The 21015-nt window shown below is 44.4% G+C and overlaps 2 protein-coding genes across 2 annotated transcripts in view; one reads left to right on the top strand and one right to left on the bottom strand.

Annotated features, from left to right (window-relative positions):
* The window catches only part of LOC309550266 (uncharacterized protein), a gene marked incomplete at both ends in the record, with an annotated part of 211727 nt that overhangs the window by 48585 nt on the left and 142127 nt on the right, over window positions 1-21015 (bottom strand). The gene's annotated exons all lie outside the window — the stretch shown is intronic.
* The window catches only part of LOC309549866 (uncharacterized protein), a gene marked incomplete at its 3' end in the record, with an annotated part of 148965 nt that overhangs the window by 21534 nt on the left and 106416 nt on the right, over window positions 1-21015 (top strand). The window contains 2 exon segments of the mRNA XM_082250362.1: window positions 3761-4182; window positions 4186-4377. Of these exon segments, the coding sequence (XP_082106488.1) occupies window positions 3761-4182; window positions 4186-4377 (614 nt within the window).

Genomic DNA, 21015 nt, shown 5'->3' with positions numbered 1-21015 from the left:
ATCTAGAACATGGACTTCTGGAGGGGATGTGTGTGTTTTTTATGTAAGCTTATATCTTACAGATGATATTCTCTCTCATTTTCTTGATTTAGAGTGGAGATCCAATCGATATAGAATTTGAGGTTAAAGCAGAAAAAGAAGAGACGTATGTGAGGGATGATCAGCAGTCTATGGAGGAGGATGGAATAACGGGGACATTTATAGAGGAGGACACTCCTACAGAGATCAGCACAGGTGGGTCATTAACATTAAATACATTCCTCCACCCATACTGCTCACTTATTGGTCCAGAGTAGGGCGGGGACTGGGTGATATCAGCCTGTAATCTCCTGGTCACTTTCCTGAGCTGTGTTCCCTGTCCTGTATTCCTGTATTTCTCTCGGATAATCTTCCTTCTCTGTGCTGCAGACACAATTTATGTCTCTAGACTGGATTTATGGAGATTCTGGGGTTCAGCTGGCAGTAAGATGTTGATGTTCACCATAGACGTGGCTCAGCCTAGACCCCTGGGGTATAAACGTTGTGTCTTCTGCCCCATGCCCGGGTGTAGCAAGATCTGACAGAACAATTCTCCCGGGGTTACTTGCTCTGTTATTTGCTGGCTGTGCCGGGTGGAGGGATATGTCTGTATAGTCTCACACCCAAGTCACGGAGTGCAGTCTCAGGAGATGGGAGGCAGTGGTGTGGGACCTCTGCAACTGATTACTAAACACAAATATTATGAGTCCTGACCCCTGCACTATATACTCTATGTTGTACGTTGCATACTCCTGACCCCTACACTATATACAGTCAGGGCCATAAATATTGGGACATTGACGCAATTCTAATCTTTTTGGCTCTATACACCACCACATTGGATTTGAAATGAAACAAACAAGATGTGCTTTAACTGCAGACTTTCAGCTTTAATTTGAGGGTATTTACATCCACATCAAGTGAAAGGTGTAGGAATTAAAACAGTTTGTATATGTGCCTCCCACTTTTTAAGGGACCAAAAGTAATGGGTCAATTGGCTGCTCAGCTTTTCCATGGCTAGGTTTGTGTTCTTCCCTCATTATCCCATTTACAAGGAGCAGATAAAAGGTCCAGAGTTCATTTCAAGTGTGCTATTTGCATTTGGAATCTTTTGCTGTAAATACTCAATACGAGATCCAAAGAGCTGTCACTATCAGTGAGGCAAGCCATCATTAGGCTGAAAAACAAAACAAACCCATCAGAGAGATAGCAAAAAACATTAGGTGTGGCCAAATCAACTGTTTGGAACATCCTTAAAAAGAAAGAACGTACCAATGAGTTCAGCAACACCAAAAAACCCGGAAGACCACGGAAAACAACTGTGGTGGATGATCAAAGAATTCTTTCCCTGGTGAAGAAAACACCCTTCACAACAGTTGGTCAGATCAAGAACACTCCAGGAGGTAGGTGTATGTGTGCCAGATCAAGAACACTCTCCAGGAGGTAGGTGTATGTGTGTCAAAGTCAACAATCAAGAGAAGACTTCACCAGAGTGAATACAGAGGGTTCACCACAAGATGTAAACCATTGTTGAGCCTCAAAAACAGGAAGGCCAGATTAGAGTTTGCCGAACAACATCTAAAAAAGCCTTCACAGTTCTGGAACAACATCCTATGGACAGATGAGACCAAGATCAACTTGTACCAGAGTGATGGGAAGAGAAGAGTATGGAGAAGGAAAGGAACTGCTCATGATCCAAAGCATACCACCTCATCAGTGAAGCATGGTGGTGGTAGTGTCATGGTGCGGGCATGTATGGCTGCCAATGGAACTGGTTCTCTTGTATTTATTGATGATGTGACTGCTGACAAAAGCAGCAGGATGAATTCTGAAGTGTTTCGGGCAATATTATCTGCTCATATTCAGCCAAATGCTTCAGAACTCATTGGACGGCGCTTCACAGTGCAGATGGACAATGACCCGAAGCATACTGCGAAAGCAACCAATGAGTTTTTTAAGGGAAAGCAGTGGAATGTTATGCAATGGCCAAGTCAATCACCTGACCTGAATCGGATTGAGCATGCATTTCACTTGCTGAAGAGAAAACTGAAGGGAAAATGCCCCAAGAAAAGCATGAACTGAAGACAGTTGCAGTAGAGGCCTGGCAGAGCATCACCAGGGATGAAACCCAGCGTCTGGTGATGTCTATGCGTTCCAGACTTCAGGCTGTAATTGACTACAAAGGATTTGCAACCAAGTATTAAAAAGTGAAAGTTTGATTTATGATTGTTAATCTGTCCCATTACTTTTGGTCCCTTAAAAAGTGGGAGGCACATATACAAACTGTTGTAATTCCTACACCGTTCACCTGATTTGGATGTAAATACCCTCAAATTAAAGCTGAAAGTCTGCAGTTAAAGCAAATCTTGTTTGTTTCATTTCAAATCCAATGTGGTGGTGTATAGAGCCAAAAAAGACTATAATTGTGTTCTGGAGATCATAGACCAAGCAAGGGAAAGGAGAAAATGAGCTCAGCTGCTTCAAAAGCAAAACAGGGGCTGGCTGTAGGCTGGACTAAATCCATTGTGGTAGTGTATAGAGCCAAAAAGATTAGAATTGTGTCTATGTCCCAATATTTATGGACCTGACTATACTCTATGTTGTACATTACACAATCCTGACCCCTGCACTATATACTCTATGTTGTACATTACATAATCCTGACCCCTGCACTATATTCTCTATGTTGTACATTACATACTCCTGACCCCTGCACTATATACTCTATGTTGTACATTACATACTCCTGACCCCTTCACTATTTACTTTGTTGTACATTACATACTCCCAACCCCTGCACTATATACTCTATGTTGTACATTCTATACTCCTGACTTCTGCTCTCTCCCCTCTACCCACTGCTATATATACACATAATATGGATTCTCTTTTGTTACACCCATTGTCTACCAGCTGGACATTTTATATCTGATGATTTGATTGGAGGACAGACTTTACATGGTGATAATAATGTGATAACATTCTCCAACTTTGCAATCTTAAACAGAAAGTGATAATGAGGGAGGAGTCAGTAACCCAATGATGGTGGTCTTCAGGATCAGTCCTGTCTTCATCACTCTCTGACTTCTGGTGGGGCTCAGTCCCGCTGTTATTCATGACTAAATCATGGACTAAATAAGGAAGTGCAGGACTTCTTGTGTTGGGAAGATGGCAATGAGTGATAGAGGGGGGGGGGGGGGGCACTCGTCCTATAATCCCCTCATCACTGTCACTTCTATAAAATACAGTTCTCGTTGTTTCCTCACTCTGACTAAGGTCCATGAATAAAGAAATGAACTGGTAGGAGATCAGAGGACCCATTTACTAGTTACCTTGAGGGGGGAATTGTAAGATCCTCAGAGACAAAGCTGTTTGATGTGGGCAGAGTCCTGGTTTAGGGGAACCAATCTGCTGATGTCTAGTAATAATCTTTGTATTTCTATTTTAGTAGATGGATGGGAGATGAGGAAAACCTCAGAGGATTGTCTCACTTTGTCTCCAGACTGTAAAGTAGAAGATGAGGACATCACACAGTATAGTCCAGGAGAAAACCCGGCTACCTCAAATGTCCATCCGGCACCACACAGAGTAGATGGACCATCGTATTCCTCTTATCCTGAGGAACCTCAGACTGTGAGGGACAGTGCTGTCCTTGCAACAGATAAGAGGTTCTCCTGTACTGAGTGCGGGAAGAGTTTCCATTCAAAATCCAATCTTAATGTGCATAATAGATCTCACACAGGTGAGAAGCCGTATTCCTGTTCTGAGTATGGGAAATGTTTTTCAGATAAGTCCAATCTTTCCAGACATCAGAGATCTCACACGGGGGAGAAGTCACTTTCCTGTCCTGAGTGCGGGAAATGTTTTTCATGCAAGTCCACTCTTTACACACATCAGAGATTGCACACTGGTGAGAAGCCGTATTCCTGTCCTGAGTGCGGGAAATGTTTTGCAAAGAAGTCCAGTCTTTCCACACATCAGATATTGCACACTGCTGAGAAGCCGTATTCCTGTCTTGAGTGCGGGAAATGTTTTGCACAGAAGTACAATTTTTACATGCATCAGAGATTACACACTGGTGAGAAGTCTTATTCCTGTCCTGAGTGCGGGAAATGTTTTTCAGAGAAGTCCAATCTTTCCAGACATCAGAGATCGCACACTGGTTAGAAGCCGTATTCCTGTCCTGAGTGCGGGAAATGTTTTGCACAGAAGTCCAATTTTTGGGTGCATCATAGATTGCACACTGGTGAGAAGCCGCATTCCTGTCCTAAGTGTGGGAAATGTTTTTCACAGAAATCCCATCTATACATACATCAGAGAACTCACACAGGGGAAAAGCCGTATTCTTGTCCTGAGTGCGGGAAATGGTTTTCACAGAAGTCCAGTCTTTACAAACATCAGAGATCTCACTTGGGGGAGAAGCCACTTTCCTGTCCTGAGTGAGGGAAATGTTCCGCACTGAAGTCCTGTCTTCCTATACATCAGAGTCCCACACAACCCTCGAGGTATATTAGTGCCTTGAGTGCGGGAAATGTCTTGTATATGAATGTTGGTGGACATATGGGGAAGAAGCTCACCCTGATATACACCTCAGATATACTCCATGGCTGATCTTCATCATGTAAGAAACACTTCATAAGGGGATCAGAGATCACCAGAGACATGGATGAAGTGTTGTAGCGTATTGGCCATTGATGGCAGGAGAAAAATAAAAATGGAGTCTTTACCTTTCATTGGCTGAGTACATTTTGTGCGGGAAGATTTCACAAACACTTACAGATCTGGTTGTTAAAAATTTGTTCATGAAATGTGACCCGCATTCCCCCAGTCATGGTGAATCGGGATTTCCTATAATGGTCAGTTCCATCTAGTGTAGGGTAACCAGACATCCCCAGTTTCCGGGGACAGTTGCTGGACTGAGGACACTGTCCCCGGATTCAGGGCCAGAATACCGTAAACAGGGTATCCTATGCTGGCTGAGAAGCAGCCTTGTGACTCAAATGCCGACATCTCTGTATATTATGCAGTCCTGTGCCCACAGCCCGGTGTATTATGTAGTCCTGTGCCCACCTCTCTGTGTATTATGCAGTCCTAGCACTCTGTGTATTATGCAGTCCTGTGCCCAGCACTCATGTTTGTTATGTAGTCCTGTGCCCAGCACTCTTTGTATTATGCAGTCCTGTGCCCAGCACTCTGTTTATTATGCAGTCCTGTGCCCAGCACTCTTTGTATTATGCAGTCCTGTGCCCAGCACTCTTGTGTATTATGCAGTCCTGTGCCCAGCGCTCTGTGTATTGTGCAATCATGTGCCCAGCGCTCAGTGTATTATGCAGTCCTGTGCCCAGAGCTCTGTGTATTATGCAGTCCTGTTCCCAGTGCTCTGTGTATTATGTAGTCATGTGCCCAGCGCTCTGTGTATTATGCAGTCCTGTTCCCAGTGCTCTGTGTATTTAGTAGTCCTCTGCCCAGTGCTCTTGTGTATTTAGTAGTCCTCTCCCCAGTGCTCTGTGTATCATGCAGTCCTGTGCCCAGTGCTCTGTGTATTATGCAGTCCTATTCCCAGTGCTCTGTGTATTTAGTAGTCCTCTGCCCAGCACTCTTTGTATTATGCAGTCCTGTGCCCAGCACTCTGTTTATTATGCAGTCCTGTGCCCAGCACTCTTTGTATTATGCAGTCCTGTGCCCAGCACTCTTGTGTATTATGCAGTCCTGTGCCCAGCGCTCTGTGTATTGTGCAATCATGTGCCCAGCGCTCAGTGTATTATGCAGTCCTGTGCCCAGAGCTCTGTGTATTATGCAGTCCTGTTCCCAGTGCTCTGTGTATTATGTAGTCATGTGCCCAGCGCTCTGTGTATTATGCAGTCCTGTTCCCAGTGCTCTGTGTATTTAGTAGTCCTCTGCCCAGTGCTCTTGTGTATTTAGTAGTCCTCTCCCCAGTGCTCTGTGTATCATGCAGTCCTGTGCCCAGTGCTCTGTGTATTATGCAGTCCTATTCCCAGTGCTCTGTGTATTTAGTAGTCCTCTGCCCAGCACTCTTTGTATTATGCAGTCCTGTGCCCAGCGCTCTGTGTATTATGCTGTCCTGTTCCCAGTGCTCTGTGTATTCAGTAGTCATCAGCCCAGTGCTCTGTGTATTATGCAGTCCTGTGCCCAGTGCTCTGTGTATTATGCAGTCCTGTGTATTTAGTAGTCCTGTGCCCAGTGCTCAGTGTATTATGCAGTCCTGTGCCATTTGACCACAAAAAAATTGCCCCCGGATTTCATATAAAAAATCTGGTCACCTTAATCTAGTGGCCATAATGTGCTGTCCTGACAGATGTCCATGGCAGCATACATTTGGGTAGATGAATACGTAAGGATAATCAAGCGCCAAGGACTCCAAGGCAAAGTATTAAGGGGATGAAGAAGTGCAGCTGATTAATTGCAGGTAATCTGCATATAAATGGGAAAATAGTAACAAATAGTGAAATGTAGCGTGCAATGAAAGTGCCTGTGCAATATGTAAATACAAGTACCTGAAAGGTAATTGTAAACCGTAGTGCAATTATCAATTAAAGTGCCAAGAAAAAAAATGCTGACCAGCATCCTGGAAAATATATGTAAAGTGCAAAGAGGCAAAAAGAAAATCATATAAAAAAATTATATATAGACCAATCATTAAACTACATATCATTACATCATACGTATAAAGTGCATGTGGAATATGTATATATAAAAAAAACACAGTCCTTAGAAGAGTCCACAGTTTTTCAATAAAAGTTGCAACAAAGTGCCAGTGAAGGAATGGTGACACAAAACAGTGCAAGCAATCCAAAAAAATCGGTGTCTTCAATGTGCATTTGTGATCATCCTACCATCCGTGTTATAGAGGGCTCACTAAATGAACTCACCAGCGATAAAGCTGGTATGACCAGCAAATCAAGCTTGTATTAATATATTCCAGGGAATGGATCGGCAACCCTCAATAGCCTTGTGCTTTCATAGTATCCTCCAGGTTATAGCAAGGTTATAGCCAGAATGTTATAATATAGAGGAGAAGGAGAATCGGACATTGTGTAATTCCGTAAAAATATAGATTTATTTAAATACTTTTAATGTACACTCACATTTGTTTGTGTCTAACCCAGACACTAGGGATATAGGCATGTAAACACCCCGCTCAGGCTCATGCAGCAGGAGCTATGAGCGTGTGTATAGTTGTACAATCCATTGCGGTGTTCCTCCAGGGTTTCGGAAGCCCCGCCCTACTAGTTTCGTCTATTGACGTCTACTCGGGGGGGGGGGCAGCTAAAGGCTTAAAGAGGAGTTCCGGCCTATTTTGCAACTTTAGTGATTCCTGGTATGCTTGCTATGCTGATCAACAATTGGGCATTTTCAATTTTTTTCGGGGGTCCCTTACCTTATTTTCAGGGCATTTTTGATTGTACTTCCTCCTTCTCCCCCCCTCTGTGGCCACGGCTACTGACATCACCTCCTGCCTTGCATTGCATCCTGGGAGCTGTTTGTCATCACTCCCAGGAGGCTGGAATCAGGAAGAGCTCCCAGAACACTCCCGGGAATCAGGAAGAAGGACACAGCAGATTACACTGTGGCTTCAGTTGCCCACGTCTAAGATGGCTGCGCCCAGACAGCGTTTTTAAAAGTAAGATTTTGACTAAAATCCAACACTGTACACCTTGTAAGTATGAGAATAGCGGTTCTGTAAAGGGCGATGGATTAGTATTATATTTTTAGTTAAAAAAGGTATTTGAGGCCAGAACTTCGCTTTAAATGTAAGTGAATATTATTCACCCACTGGCCAAGGATACATAGCTACATAGTTAGGTTGAAAAAAGACACAATTCCATCTGGTTCAACCAACAAAAGAAAAAAAAAAAAAAAAACAGTATTGAAAACCCAACCATACAATCCCATATAAACAATCCTATACCCACTGTTGATCCAGAATAAGGCAAAAAACCCCAGCAAAGCATGATCCAATTTGCTACAGCAGGGGGGAAAAAAATCCTTCCTGATCCCCCGAGAGGGAATCAGATATTCCCTGGATCAACCTTCCCTAAAAAAAAAAAGTTAGTACCCACTTACTGTATATTAAGTACACCCAGGAAAGAATCCAGACCTTTTTTTAAAGCAATCTAGTGAGCTAGCCAGAATTACCTCTGGAGGAAGTCTATTCCACATTTTCACAGCTCTTACGGTGAAGAAACCTTTCCGTATTTGGAGATGACATCTGTTTTCCTCTAGACGTAAAGGGTGCCCCCTTGTCCTCTGTGTTGACCTTAACCACTTGCTGACCACCGCAGGACTATTTACTGCGGCAGTCAGCCACTTACAGGCAAAGCGATGTAGCCCTACGTCGCTCGCCCCTGCCGCTCTGAGACACGCTCCCGCACGTCCCTGGCCCTGCTGATGATCTGATTGGGTTCAGAACCGATCAGTCATCAGGTCCAGGCCAATGATTTTTGGCCTGGACCTGTTGATCTGTCCTGCCCAATCAGATAGTTACTGTGCCTGTGAAATGTAAACACAGGCACAGAAAAGACCCACTCTCTCCTCCCAAAATCCTTTTTGGGTTCATCGAGAGGAGAGAGTGGATCTGAACTGTGAGCACTGCACCAAGCACACCCACACACAGGTAAATAGGCACATTTAACCCCTGGTCGCCCCCCCCCCCAGTTAACCCCTTCACCCCCTGTCACAACACACACTTTATACAGTATTTAGCATTTACCTATATACCTGTATAAGTGTGACTTGTGACCAGGTTTAGCTCTTGCGGCCATTCCTTTTAGGCCTGGGATACCCGCCACCCCCACAGTAAAGATTTAACCCCCTGATTACCCCCAGTTAACCCCTCCCCCCTGTCAAATTGCACACTAATATACAGGTAATATAGTAGTTTACTGTATTTTTGTATTAGTGTGATTGTGACTTGAGTTAGCGCTAGCAAATTATTTTCTGACCCAAGTAGGTTTAGGGTCCCCGCCACCATCCCAATAATGATTTAACCCCCTGATCACCCCCAGTTAACCCCTACACCCCCTGTCACAATACACACTGTATACAGTATATAGCAGTTCCCTATATACCTGTATTGGTGTGACTTGTGACCTGGGTTAGCGCTTGCGGCCGTTCCTTTTAGGGTTAGGATACCCGGCACCCCCCAATAAAGATTTAACCCCCTGATCACCCCCAGTTAACCCCTTCCCCGGTCACATTGCACACTATACACACATAATATAGTGTTTTTCTGTATATCTGTTATAGTGTGATTGTAACTTCAGTTAGCGTTAGCGAGGGAAATTTCTGTCCCAAGGAGGTTTAGGGTCCCCGCCACCCCCCCAATAAAGATTTAACCCCCTGATCACCCCCAGTTAACCCCTTCATTGCCCTGTCACAGTGTCACTTTTATAGTGTACAGTTTTTTTTCTGATCACTATTATTAGTGACACAGGTGACATTAGTTAGTGTTAGCGTCAGTCTAAGATAGCGCAGATCCCCAGCGCATAGTTAGAAATATTAATTAACCCCTTGATTACCACATACACACGCTTCTATTACTAGAATAATGTTTGAACAGATCAATAGCTGATCAGAACTATACTGGCGTCCCCATAGTTTAGGGTTCCCAAAACGCTGTGTTTGCACGATCAGCACTGATTCTTGCCAGCACCTGCGTTTAACCCCTCCGCCCAGCCCACCCCCACCCCACCGATTAAGTTTACTGGCCACCTTGCTATGAAACAGTATCTCCCCAGCAAGCGTGCCAGATACGGGGTCAAGCTGTATAAGCTGTGTGACAGGGCCACAGGCTATACAGTTAGTTTCCTGGTCTACGAGGAAAATGATAACTCTGTGGAGCCCAGTTTGGGACTTGGCGTCACCCTTATCCAGAAAGGGGTACCATTTGTACGTGGACAATTTTTACACAAGCGTGCCACTATTTAGTCACCTTCTTGAATTACAAATTGGCACATGTGGCAAAGTGTGACCATATCGCTGGGGCTTCCCCCAACAGCTTGTAAATTCCCGTCTTAGTCGGGGGGAGAGAGCCTGCTTGAAAACGGACAAATTTCTTGCAGTGAAGTGGAGGGATACATGGGATGTTTTCGTTCTGTTCCCCCATTACACAGACACGACGGTCCAAATTACTACGGCAACTGGCGTTATGGAGAAACCCCTCTCTGTCCACGACTACAACCTTAATATGGGAGGGCTGGACCTTAACGAACAGCTTTTGGTGCCGTATTTAGTTGCCCATAAAGCCAGACACTGGTACAAAAAAGTGTCTGTTTATTTATTCCAATTGGCTATACTGAACGCTTATGTCCTATACAGGGCGTCAGGACAAACCGGATCCTTCCGAGAATTCCAGAAAGAGATCATCAATGCCTACCTGTACCCAGGAGGTGTTCCTGCCCAACTTTCCCTTCCAGATGCAGTGAGCTGGCTGCATGAGAGACATTTTCCACATGTCCTCCCGAGTACCCCTACCCAAAGATGCCCCCAAAGAAGATGTCGTGTCTGTAGCAGGGTCGGATTTAAGCGTGACACCCGCTATTATTGTCCCACCTGTCCTGACCAACCTGGTCTCTGCATCAGGGAATGTTTCAAGCGCTACCACACACTAGTGGAGTATTAGTGTAAGGTACAGCACGACATAGTGTAGGGCACACAAACACAGGGTCTCGAGAGATGTTCCATGGCTATCAACATTTTGAGAGACCCTGAGCTGGAAAGTTGCAGTTTACAAAAAAAAACTGTAAAAACAGTTGTCGTGTCAGTTATTTTTAGGTTCTTCTACTCTTCCTACTGTACTTTTTCTGTACTTCGTTTGTTTTTCATTCTTTTGTTAACCTGTTTCTCTTGCAGGTACCCGTCAGCTGCCACACTGATTTTATATATTCTGACACAAACAGCATTTGCGCTCAGCATATATGGATACCTCTGATGGCAGCAGCTGTGGTAGGCTGATTTCAGCACTGCAGTTAAAATACCTTTAGGTATACATGGAATATTGTCATGTATACCCGCCATTAAATCAGTGGGTTTGGCTGTTGGGCGGTTAATGATGAGTAATACTACACAATATTCCTGTGGTGATTTCTGTTAGGTTCTCTTTTTTTTTTCAGCCCACAGGCTGCATTAAAAAAAAACAAAAAAAACTACACTATATGCCAAACAAGGACCAGCAATGTACTGGTACGTTGCTGGACTTTGAGTGGTTATATCAGGATGATGCCTGCAGATTTAGGCATCGCCTTGGTATTGTTTTTTACAGCCAACCATTGGATTACATAAAAGCAATCCTAGCGGATAATTGGCCGCTAGACTGCTTTTACATGCAGTGGGAGGGGACTCCACCCCCCCCTCCCGCCGCCTTCTGTGGTTTTTCTCAGGCTCTCCTGTCCCACCGATTAACCCGAGATTGCAGCCGGTGGTTCAATTATCTAACCATAGAGCTGATTGGAGATGAGAATGGCTCCAATCATCTCTATGGCCTAAGATACTGGAGGCTACGAGCGTTTCATGACTTCTGTTTCGCCAGAAATAAACAGCGCCATTGGGAAATTAGGAAAGCATCTTATCACACCAATTTTGGTGTGGTAAGATGCGTACTGTCAGAGGAGAGATCTAGAGTCTAAAAGACCCCAATTTTTTTTAAAAAAGAGTACCTGTCACTACAGATTGCTATCATAGGGGATATTTAATTCACTGTGATAACAATAAAAATTATTTAAAAAAAGGAAAGGAAAGGTGTCAAAATAACATTAAAAAGCAAAAAAAAAAAATAAATAAAACAAATCAAGACCCCCCCCCCCCCCCGTCCCCCCGTGCTTGCGCGCAAAGGCGCACGCAGGCGTTGGTCTAGTGTCATATGTAAACCACAATTGCAGAATGCATGTGAGGTATCGCTGTGAACGCCAGGTCGAGGGCAGTAATTCTTGCAGTAGACCTCCTCTGTAAGTCTAAAGTGGTAACCTGTAAAGACTTTTAAAGGCTTTTAAAAATGTACGTAGTTTGTTGCCGCTGCACAGGCGTGCGCAATTTTTAAAGCATGTCATGTTTGGTATCTATGTACTCGGCCTCGTATCATCTTTTAAATTTTTACCAAACAATTTGGAATTATATAGTGTATTTGTGCATTAAATTTTAAAAACATGTATTTTTTTCGCAGAAATTGCGTTTGGAAAATCTGTGCGCAAATACCGTGTGACAAAAAAATTTGCAACATCCACCATTTTGTTCTATAGGGCCTCTGCTGTCCTCCCGAGTACCCCTACCCAAAGACGCCCCCAAAGAAGATGTCGTGTCTGTAGCAGGCACGGATTTAAGCGTGACACCCGCTATTATTGTCCCACCTGTCCTGACCAACCTGGTCTCTGCATCAGGGAATGTTTCAAGCGCTACCACACACTAGTGGAGTATTAGTGTAAGGTACAGCACGACATAGTGTAGGGCACACAAACACAGGGTCTCGAGAGATGTTCCATGGCTATCAACATTTTGAGAGACCCTGAGCTGGAAAGTTGCAGTTTACAAAAAAAAGTGTAAAAACAGTTGTCGTGTCAGTTATTTTTAGGTTCTTCTACTCTTCTTACTGTACTTTTAGTGTACTACGTTTGTTTTTCATTCTTTTGTTAACCTGTTTCTCTTGTAGGTACCCGTCAGCTGCCACACTGATTTTATATATTCTGACACAAACAGCATTTGCGCACAGCATATATGGATACCTCTGATGGCAGCAGCTGAGGTGATAGGCTGATTTCACCACTGCAGTTAAAATACCTTTTAGGTATACATGGAATATTGTCATGTATACCCGCCATTAAATCAGTGGGTTTGGCTGTTGGGTGGTTAATGGTGGGTTTACTACACAATATTCCTGTGGTGATTTCTGTTAGGTTCTCTTTTTTTGTTCAGCCCACAGGCTGCATTAAAAAAAAACAAAAAAAACTACACTATATGCCAAACAAGGACCAGCAATGTACTGGTACGTTGCTGGACTTTAAGTGGTTATACCAGGATGATGCCTGCAGATTTAGGCATCGCCTTGGTATTGTTTTTTACAGCCAACCATTGGCTTACATAAAAGCAATCCTAGCGGATAATTGGCCGCTAGACTGCTTTTACATGCAGTGGGAGGGGACTCCACCCCCCCTCCCGCCGCCTTCTGTGGTTTTTCTCGGGCTCTCCTGTCCCACCGGTTAACCCGAGAGTGCAGCCGGTGGTTCAATTATCTAACCATAGAGCTGATTGGAGATGAGAATGGCTCCAATCATCTCTATGGCCTAAGATACTGGAGGCTACGAGCGTTTCATGACTTCTGTTTCGCCAGAAATAAACAGCGCCATTGGGAAATTAGGAAAGCATCTTATCACACCAATTTTGGTGTGGTAAGATGCATACTGTCAGAGGAGAGATCTAGAGTTTAAAAGACCCCAATTTTTTTAAAAAAAAGAGTACCTGTCACTACAGATTGCTATCATAGGGGATATTTAAATTCACTGTGATAACAATAAAAATGATTTAAAAAAAAAATGAAAGGAAAGGAAAGGTGTCAAAATAACATTAAAAAGCAAAAAAAATAAATAAAACAAATCAAGCCCCCCCCCCTCCCCCCGTGCGTGCGCGCAAAGGCGCACGCAGGCGTTGGTCTAGTGTGATATGTAAACCACAATTGCAGAATGCATGTGAGGTATCGCCGTGAACGCCAGGTCGAGGGCAGTAATTCTTGCAGTAGACCTCCTCTGTAAGTCTAAAGTGGTAACCTGTAAAGACTTTTAAAGGCTTTTAAAAATGTACGTAGTTTGTTGCCGCTGCACAGGCGTGCGCAATTTTTAAAGCATGTCATGTTTGGTATCTATGTACTCGGCCTCATATCATCTTTTAAATTTTTACCAAACAATTTGGAATTATATAGTGTATTTGTGCATTAAATTTTAAAAACATGTATTTTTTTCGCAGAAATTGCGTTTGGAAAATCTGTGCGCAAATACCGTGTGACAAAAAAATTTGCAACATCCACCATTTTGTTCTATGGGGCCTCTGCTTTAAAAAAATATATAATGTTTGGGGGTTCAAAGTAATTTTTATTTTTCCATGTAAACAAGTGGTTAGAAGAGTGGATGATGTGTGGCTAAGATTGAGCATAAAATGCCGGGACAGTTCAAACACCCCCCAAATGACCCCTTTTTGAAAAGTAGACACCCAAAGCTATTTGCTGAGAGGCATATTGAGTCCATGGAGTATTTTATATTTTGCCCTGAGTTTCGGTAATTTCACAATTTGTTTTTTTTTACACAAAGTTGTCAGTAAATGATATAATGCTCACGCATGCCATGGGTATATGTGAACTGACAACCCAAAATACATTCTGCTGCTTCTCCTGAGTACATGGATACCCCATGTGTGAGACTTTATGGCAGTCTAGCCTCATACAGGACCCCGAAAATCAATCCCCACCTTCAGGCTTTCGAAGGACGTAAATTGTTGATTTCGCTCCTTACTACCTATCACACTTTTGAAGGCCATGAAATGTCAAGATGGCACAAAACCCCCACAAATGACCCCATTTTGCAAAGTAGACAAGCTATTTTCTGAGAGGCATGGTGAGTATTTTTCAGCTCTCATTTTTTTTTGGAAAATAAAAAAAAAACAGGGAAATGCATTTTTTTCCTCTTTTTTCAATTTCCAAAACTTTATGACAAAAAAGTGAGATCTGCAAAAACACTCATCATGCCTCTCTGAAAATAGCTTAGGGTGTCTTCTTTCCGAAAAGGGGTCATTTGGGGGGGGGGGGGGTTGTGCTTTCTTGGCATTTCATGGACTCCGAAATTGTGATATGTAGTCAGGAGTGAAATCAACAATTTACGCCCTTGGAAAGCCTGAAAGTGGTGATTAATTTTCGGGGTCCTGTACTCGGCTAGACTGCAAAATAGTCTCACACATGTGGTATCCCTGTACCCAAACAAAATTTACATCCTTTTTTTCCCACAAATAGAGCTTTCTTTTGGTGGTATTTGGTTTGGGTACAGCATTGTATGACCGTGTTATTGTCAGTTAAAGTCACGCAGTGCCAAGTTGAAAAAAAGGGCCTGGTCTTTGAGCAGCCAAATCCTCCGGGGCTTAAGTGGTTCATTTTGCGATTCGGCACTGCATTACTTTAATGGACAATTGCGCGGTAGTGCAACCCTGTAATAAAATTGATGTTCTTTTTTTCCCACAAATAGAGTTTTCTTTTGGTGGTGTTTGATCACCTCTGCAATTTTTATTTTTTGCGCTATAAACAAAAAAAGAGCGACAATTCTGAAAAAAAAACAAAAAAAAAAAAAAACAATATTTTTCACATTCTACTATATGACGACATTCCCCAAAAAAAAAAAATTAAAAATCAAAATTTTTTAACATTTTAGTCCAACTTGTTTTCAGCTACATATTTTTGGTAAAAAAAATCCTAATAAGCGTATTTTGATTGGTTTGCGCAAAAGTTATTGCGCCTACTAACTAGGGGAAAGAGTTATGTCATTTTTATTGTTTTTTTTTTTACTAGTAATGGCGGCGATCTGTGATGTTTTGCCGGACTGCGACATTGCGGACAGATCGGACCCCTAACCGTCATTTTTTACACTTTTAGGAGGACCAGTGACATTACTACAGTAATCAGCGCTAAAAATATGTATTAGAAACATAGAATGTGTCGGCAGATAAGAACCATTTGGCCCATCTAGTCTGCCCAATATATCTGAATCCTATGAATAGTCCCTGGCCCTACCTTATATGAAGGATAGCCTTATGCCTATCCCATGCATGCTTAAACTCCTTCACTGTATTTGCAGCTACCACTTCTGCAGGAAGGTTATTCCATGCATCCACTACTCTCTCAGTAAAGTAATACTTCCTCATATTACTTTTAAACCTTTGCCCCTCTAATTTAAAACAGTGTCCTCTTGTGGTAGTTTTTCTTCTTTTAAATATGCTCTCCTCCTTTACCGAGTTGATTCCCTTTATGTATTTAAAAGTTTCTATCATATCCCCTCTGTCTCTTCTTTCTTCCAACCTATACATGTTAAGGTCCTTTAACCTTTCCTGGTAATTTTTTTCCTGCAATCCATGTACTAGTTTAGTAGCTCTTCTCTGAACTCTCTCTAGAGTATCTATATCCTTCTGGAGATATGGCCTCCAGTACTGCGCACAATACTCCAAGTGAGGTCTCACCAGTGTTCTGTACAGCGGCATAAGCACTTCTCTCTTTCTACTGCTTATACCTATCCCTATACATCCAAGCATTCTGCTGGCATTTCGTGCTGCTCGATTACATTGTCTTCCCACCTTTAAGTCTTCTGAAATAATTACTCCTAAATCCCTTTCCTCAGATACTGAGGTCAGGACTGTGTCAAATATTCTATATTCTGCCCTTGGGTTTTTACGCCCCAGGTGCATTATCTTGCACTTATCCACATTAAATTTCAGTTGCCAGAGTTCTGACCATTCTTCTAGTTTTCCTAAATCCTTTTCCATTTGGCGTTTCCCTCCAGGAACATCAACCCTGTTACATATCTTTGTGTCATCAGCAAAAAGACAAACCTTACCATCGAGGCCATTTGCAATATCACTTATGAAGATATTAAACAAAATTGGTCCCAGTACAGATCCCTGAGGTACCCCACTGGTAACATGACCTTGTTCTGAATGTTCTCCATTGACTACAACCCTCTGTTGTCTGTCACTCAGCCACTGCCTAATCCACTCAACAATATGGGAGTCCATGCTCAATGACTGCAGTTTATTGATAAGTCTTCTATGTGGGACAGTGTCAAAAGCCTTACTAAAATCTAGATATGCAATGTCTACTGCACCTCCACCGTCTATTATTTTAGTCACCCAGTCAAAAAAATCTATAAGATTTGTTTGACATGATCTCCCTGAAGTAAACCCATGTTGTTTTTCATCTTGCAATCCATGGGATTTAAGATGTTCCACAATCCTATCCTTTAATAGGGTTTCCATTATTTGCCTACTATTGATGTCAGACTCACTGGTCTATAGTTGCTCGATTCCTCCCTACTACCTTTCTTGTGAATGGGCACGACATTTGCCAATTTCCAATCTTCCGGGACGACTCCTGTTACTGTAATAATGACACTGGCAGGGAAGGGGTAACTCTGGGTGATTAAGGTGTTAAATGTGAGCCTAGGGGAGTGATTCTAACTGTGGGGGGCGTGGCTTGTGATATGACCATAGAAATGTGATCCTATATAGAATGGTGATCATTCCAGGGGAAAAAACGGTCAGCTGTGTTTACAACATCCAACCGTCCTTCTCTCAGCGGTGAAAGATCGTGGATGTCAGGCGGTAATTGGAGCTGCCTGCCCGCTGCATCAACATTCCCAGCTGATGAGCGGGGACGGGAGCCTCCTGTATAGCTACGTTGGTTTGCCCAGGAGCGGCTGCCTGCTGCAGCATAACTGCAGCGGGCGGTCGTAAAGCAGTTAAAAACCACCCCAAAACATGCCAAACCCCCCCTACTGACCCACCAATAACCTCAATGACCCGCCACACAGGAGCGATCTCAGACGGTAACACTCGCTGACCGATGGTGTCCTGAGCCGTCGTCCGCTATATAAAGGAAGGGGCGGGGATAGTGGTGATTGTGACGGAACCGTCCCACACTTCACTTGAGTGCTTCCATCAGTATACTGCTTCCTCCAGTCTGAACATAGATATCAGATATTACAGCCACATATTGCAACCAAGAACTAGATGGGATACGTTTAGCTGCAAAACTGGAACTGTTTATTGAACAAGAATACATGCTTTTTATACACTACACACTCAGTTATATTTTTATATACAGTTGTGTTTGCATACGATAATGTGATCAGCATTACCAAACACTCTAAACATTAAGCTAATTAGCAGCCTGGATAATCAGGGATCTTATTCCGGGTCAGACTTGCCGGCATCAAGCTCACGGAATACAATACACATTATTACAAGTGTAAACACATCCCCAATAGTTTGCTAGCAGACAATAGGTGTGTTAATTAGCACAATTAACAATACAAACAGTGATCTCCCCCCTCCTCAGACTAGTAGGCAACAGACTATAACAGGAGACTGTAACGGAACAGGGCACCCCAGACCGGGTACCTCCGTTGACAGATGCTCCTAATGCTTCCCAAGGGCTCCAGGCACTCCACCAGACACCGTATGCACTTCAGACTCCACGAACCGCCGCAGCTTGGTTAGGGTCTCGCAATCTCCTACCCACCCTGGACCTACGACAAGGCTCCAGGTTCCTGTGGGTGAACCTCTCTTTCCCCAGAGAGTGCAGCAGAACAAGCTCTTACAAGAGCTCAGTGATTCTCTAAGGGAGTATGGAAGACCATAGCAATCCCTTGCAGCAGATTCCGCCAATAAGAGACAAAACTCTAGATTGAGGCTGAAGAACTGAAAACAACTTTATTGAACAAGACTTATATACAGAATTTGGAACATCCCGCCCCCAACAACTGCTTTCCTATTGGTCAATTGTAAAGTACCTGCAGTTCCCCTTCAGGTCCTCCTTAGCCATGCAAATGAGGAATTGAAAATGAGTCAGCAGTGATTGGTCAGATAGCTTGACCAGAAGGACTGCCATGTGCAAGGAGACAGAAGCCCCCAGGGGGCAATCAATGTACACAATAGCCAGACACAGAACAATGGGAGGTCATTAGCACTTACAATGAGACAGGGCAATCCACATTCCCAATACACAATCAAAAGGAAAACCTTGCTGACATTGAAAGATATGTAATATACACAGCATTTAGGAATTACAGATTTCATGGCAAATGGGAATAAATCTTAATATTTCTATATGGAGATATTGCTGGCAAATATGAAGCAATCCAAACCATTACTTATCTGTCTTTAAATTCCAGTGATGGTGAATACCGTCACATATCTTCCCCCCAAAGGTAGACTAATCCATGTACCAGACCTCCAATCGGTCTGTGCCTGAGTTAGTCGGGTAACAAGTCCCAAAGAGTCCATCCTTCATGGCAGCATCCTTTACAAAGTTCCACATAGTTTGTAAGTTTGTCTTGGCAAGGCGCATGGAGCTCTCATAGCCGATCAGTCTGCAAAAGTCTGGTTTGGGCAGGCCAGACTGGGCTTCTTGGGCACCCTGTGTCCCTAAAAGACACAGGGTGATTTAGACATAAGAGGAGCCTAGTAGGCTGAGAGAAGAACTTTCCAACCTCTCTAAGGTAGGCTGTGTTCCACAGGCCCTCCCAATGTCTGCAGCCACCCAGTACCCCAAACAAATTGTCGGGAAAACAGTGTTACTCACCCAGCCAACCTCTGTCTCTCTTGTAGCACATACCCACTGCTGTGGATAAGTGTGGACTGGCCCTTCTCCTAGGAGTCCTTTCAGCCACTGGAGAGAAGACAGGGTGGTGGGGCTCACTTCGTCAGGCTATGGGGATCTGGGCCGACTGTCCAGCATCCCTGGGGTGTACAAATGAGGACTGTAGCTTTTGCAGGTGCTGGGCAGAGGTTGGTAACACTCTGCCCTGTTGCCAGCTCTTCTGCTGGGTTAGGGTTGGTGAATACTACCCCCAGGACCTGGTTGGGGGTCTGCTGTAGAGAGGAGGGATCGCCTACCTCCTCCTCCTGGTATTCCTGTGGGGCAGGTTGGGGATCTGGACCGGCCGTCCAGCATCCCTGTAGGTCTGGTGCAGAGACTGCGGTCCCATCTGTACCATTGGGGTCAGGTCTGTTGTCGCCCTGTGGTTGGGGAGAAGGATTAGTTGTCTCCTCTCCCTGGAAGGTAGACTGCTTCTTGGAAGGAAGGACGACACCTTCGGGTCCCTGTAACTCCTGCTGTAGCTGGGGATCTGGGCCGGCTGCCCAGGCTCCCTGTAGGGCCGGTAGATAGACCTAGGTCCCATCTCCCCCTGCCATCGGTGGGTCTTCCAAGTACCACCAGTCTGTATTGTCTCTCCAACTCAAGGGTTGTGGGTCTGGATCTGCCACCCAGGACTCTGCTTGCAGGGTAGATTGGGGTGGAACGGAGCAGAGCAGGCGTAAGTAGTCCTGCTCCAGTTCCCACTCCATTCCGACCAGATGAATCAGGTCTGACCCCAAGTCATTCACTTTGGGGAGACCCAGTAGGGCTTCCCTGGTGTCCTGGATTTCCCAGCACCAAAACTCTGCTGGACATCCAAAGATCCCTCTCCTCAAATGCCTCCCACAGCCAGCCCGGGCCACTATAGTCCTCACCTTCCGGCATATTGTTGTCAGCCATCCAGTGGTCGAGCCCGGTGGCGTACCACTTTAGTGCCCGGTAAGCTTCATCCAGCCACAACTCCTTCCAAATCAGGTTCCACAGCTCCGTCACCCACTCATGCAGGGGTTGCTCTCCTAGGAAAGGTAACCGCAGGGCAACGTATACCTGCAACCGCTGTTCTTCGCTGGGAAGGTTCTCTCTCCGCCTCCACTGCACATCCTCTAAGGCCTCATACCACATCTCCTTTCAAGTGGCATCTCTCCAGTCCAGTATGGCTTCCTCTGATACAGGCCCATCCTGTTGGACCAAGTGTTGCTGCAACCTCCAGAGAAACTCCTCCTCATATGGGGACGCTGCACGGGTGTTATCTCGCTCCATAACGTTACCGGTGTCTCCGAGCTGCTTCTCCTCACACTAGGACGCCATCCCACCGCTTGCCACCAATGTAACAGAACAGGGCACCCCGGACCGGGTACCTCCGTTGACAGATGCTCCTAGTGCTTCCCGAGGGCTCCAAGCACTCAACCAGACACCGTAAGCACTTCAGGCTCCACGAACCGCCGCAGCTTGGTTAGGGTCTCGCAATCTCCTACCCACCCTGGACCTACGACAAGGCTCCAGGTTCCTGTGGGTGAACCTCTCTTTCCCCAGAGAGTGCAGCAGAACAAGCTCTTACACAAGCTCTTACAAGAGCTCAGTGATTCTCTAAGGGAGTATGGAAG

The sequence above is a fragment of the Pelophylax lessonae genome (assembly GCF_965119305.1).
Source record: "Pelophylax lessonae genome assembly, chromosome: 3".
NCBI lineage: Eukaryota > Metazoa > Chordata > Amphibia > Anura > Ranidae > Pelophylax > Pelophylax lessonae.
The sequence above is the reverse complement of the archived record's forward strand: the minus strand, read 5'-3'. Positions and strand labels throughout refer to the sequence as shown.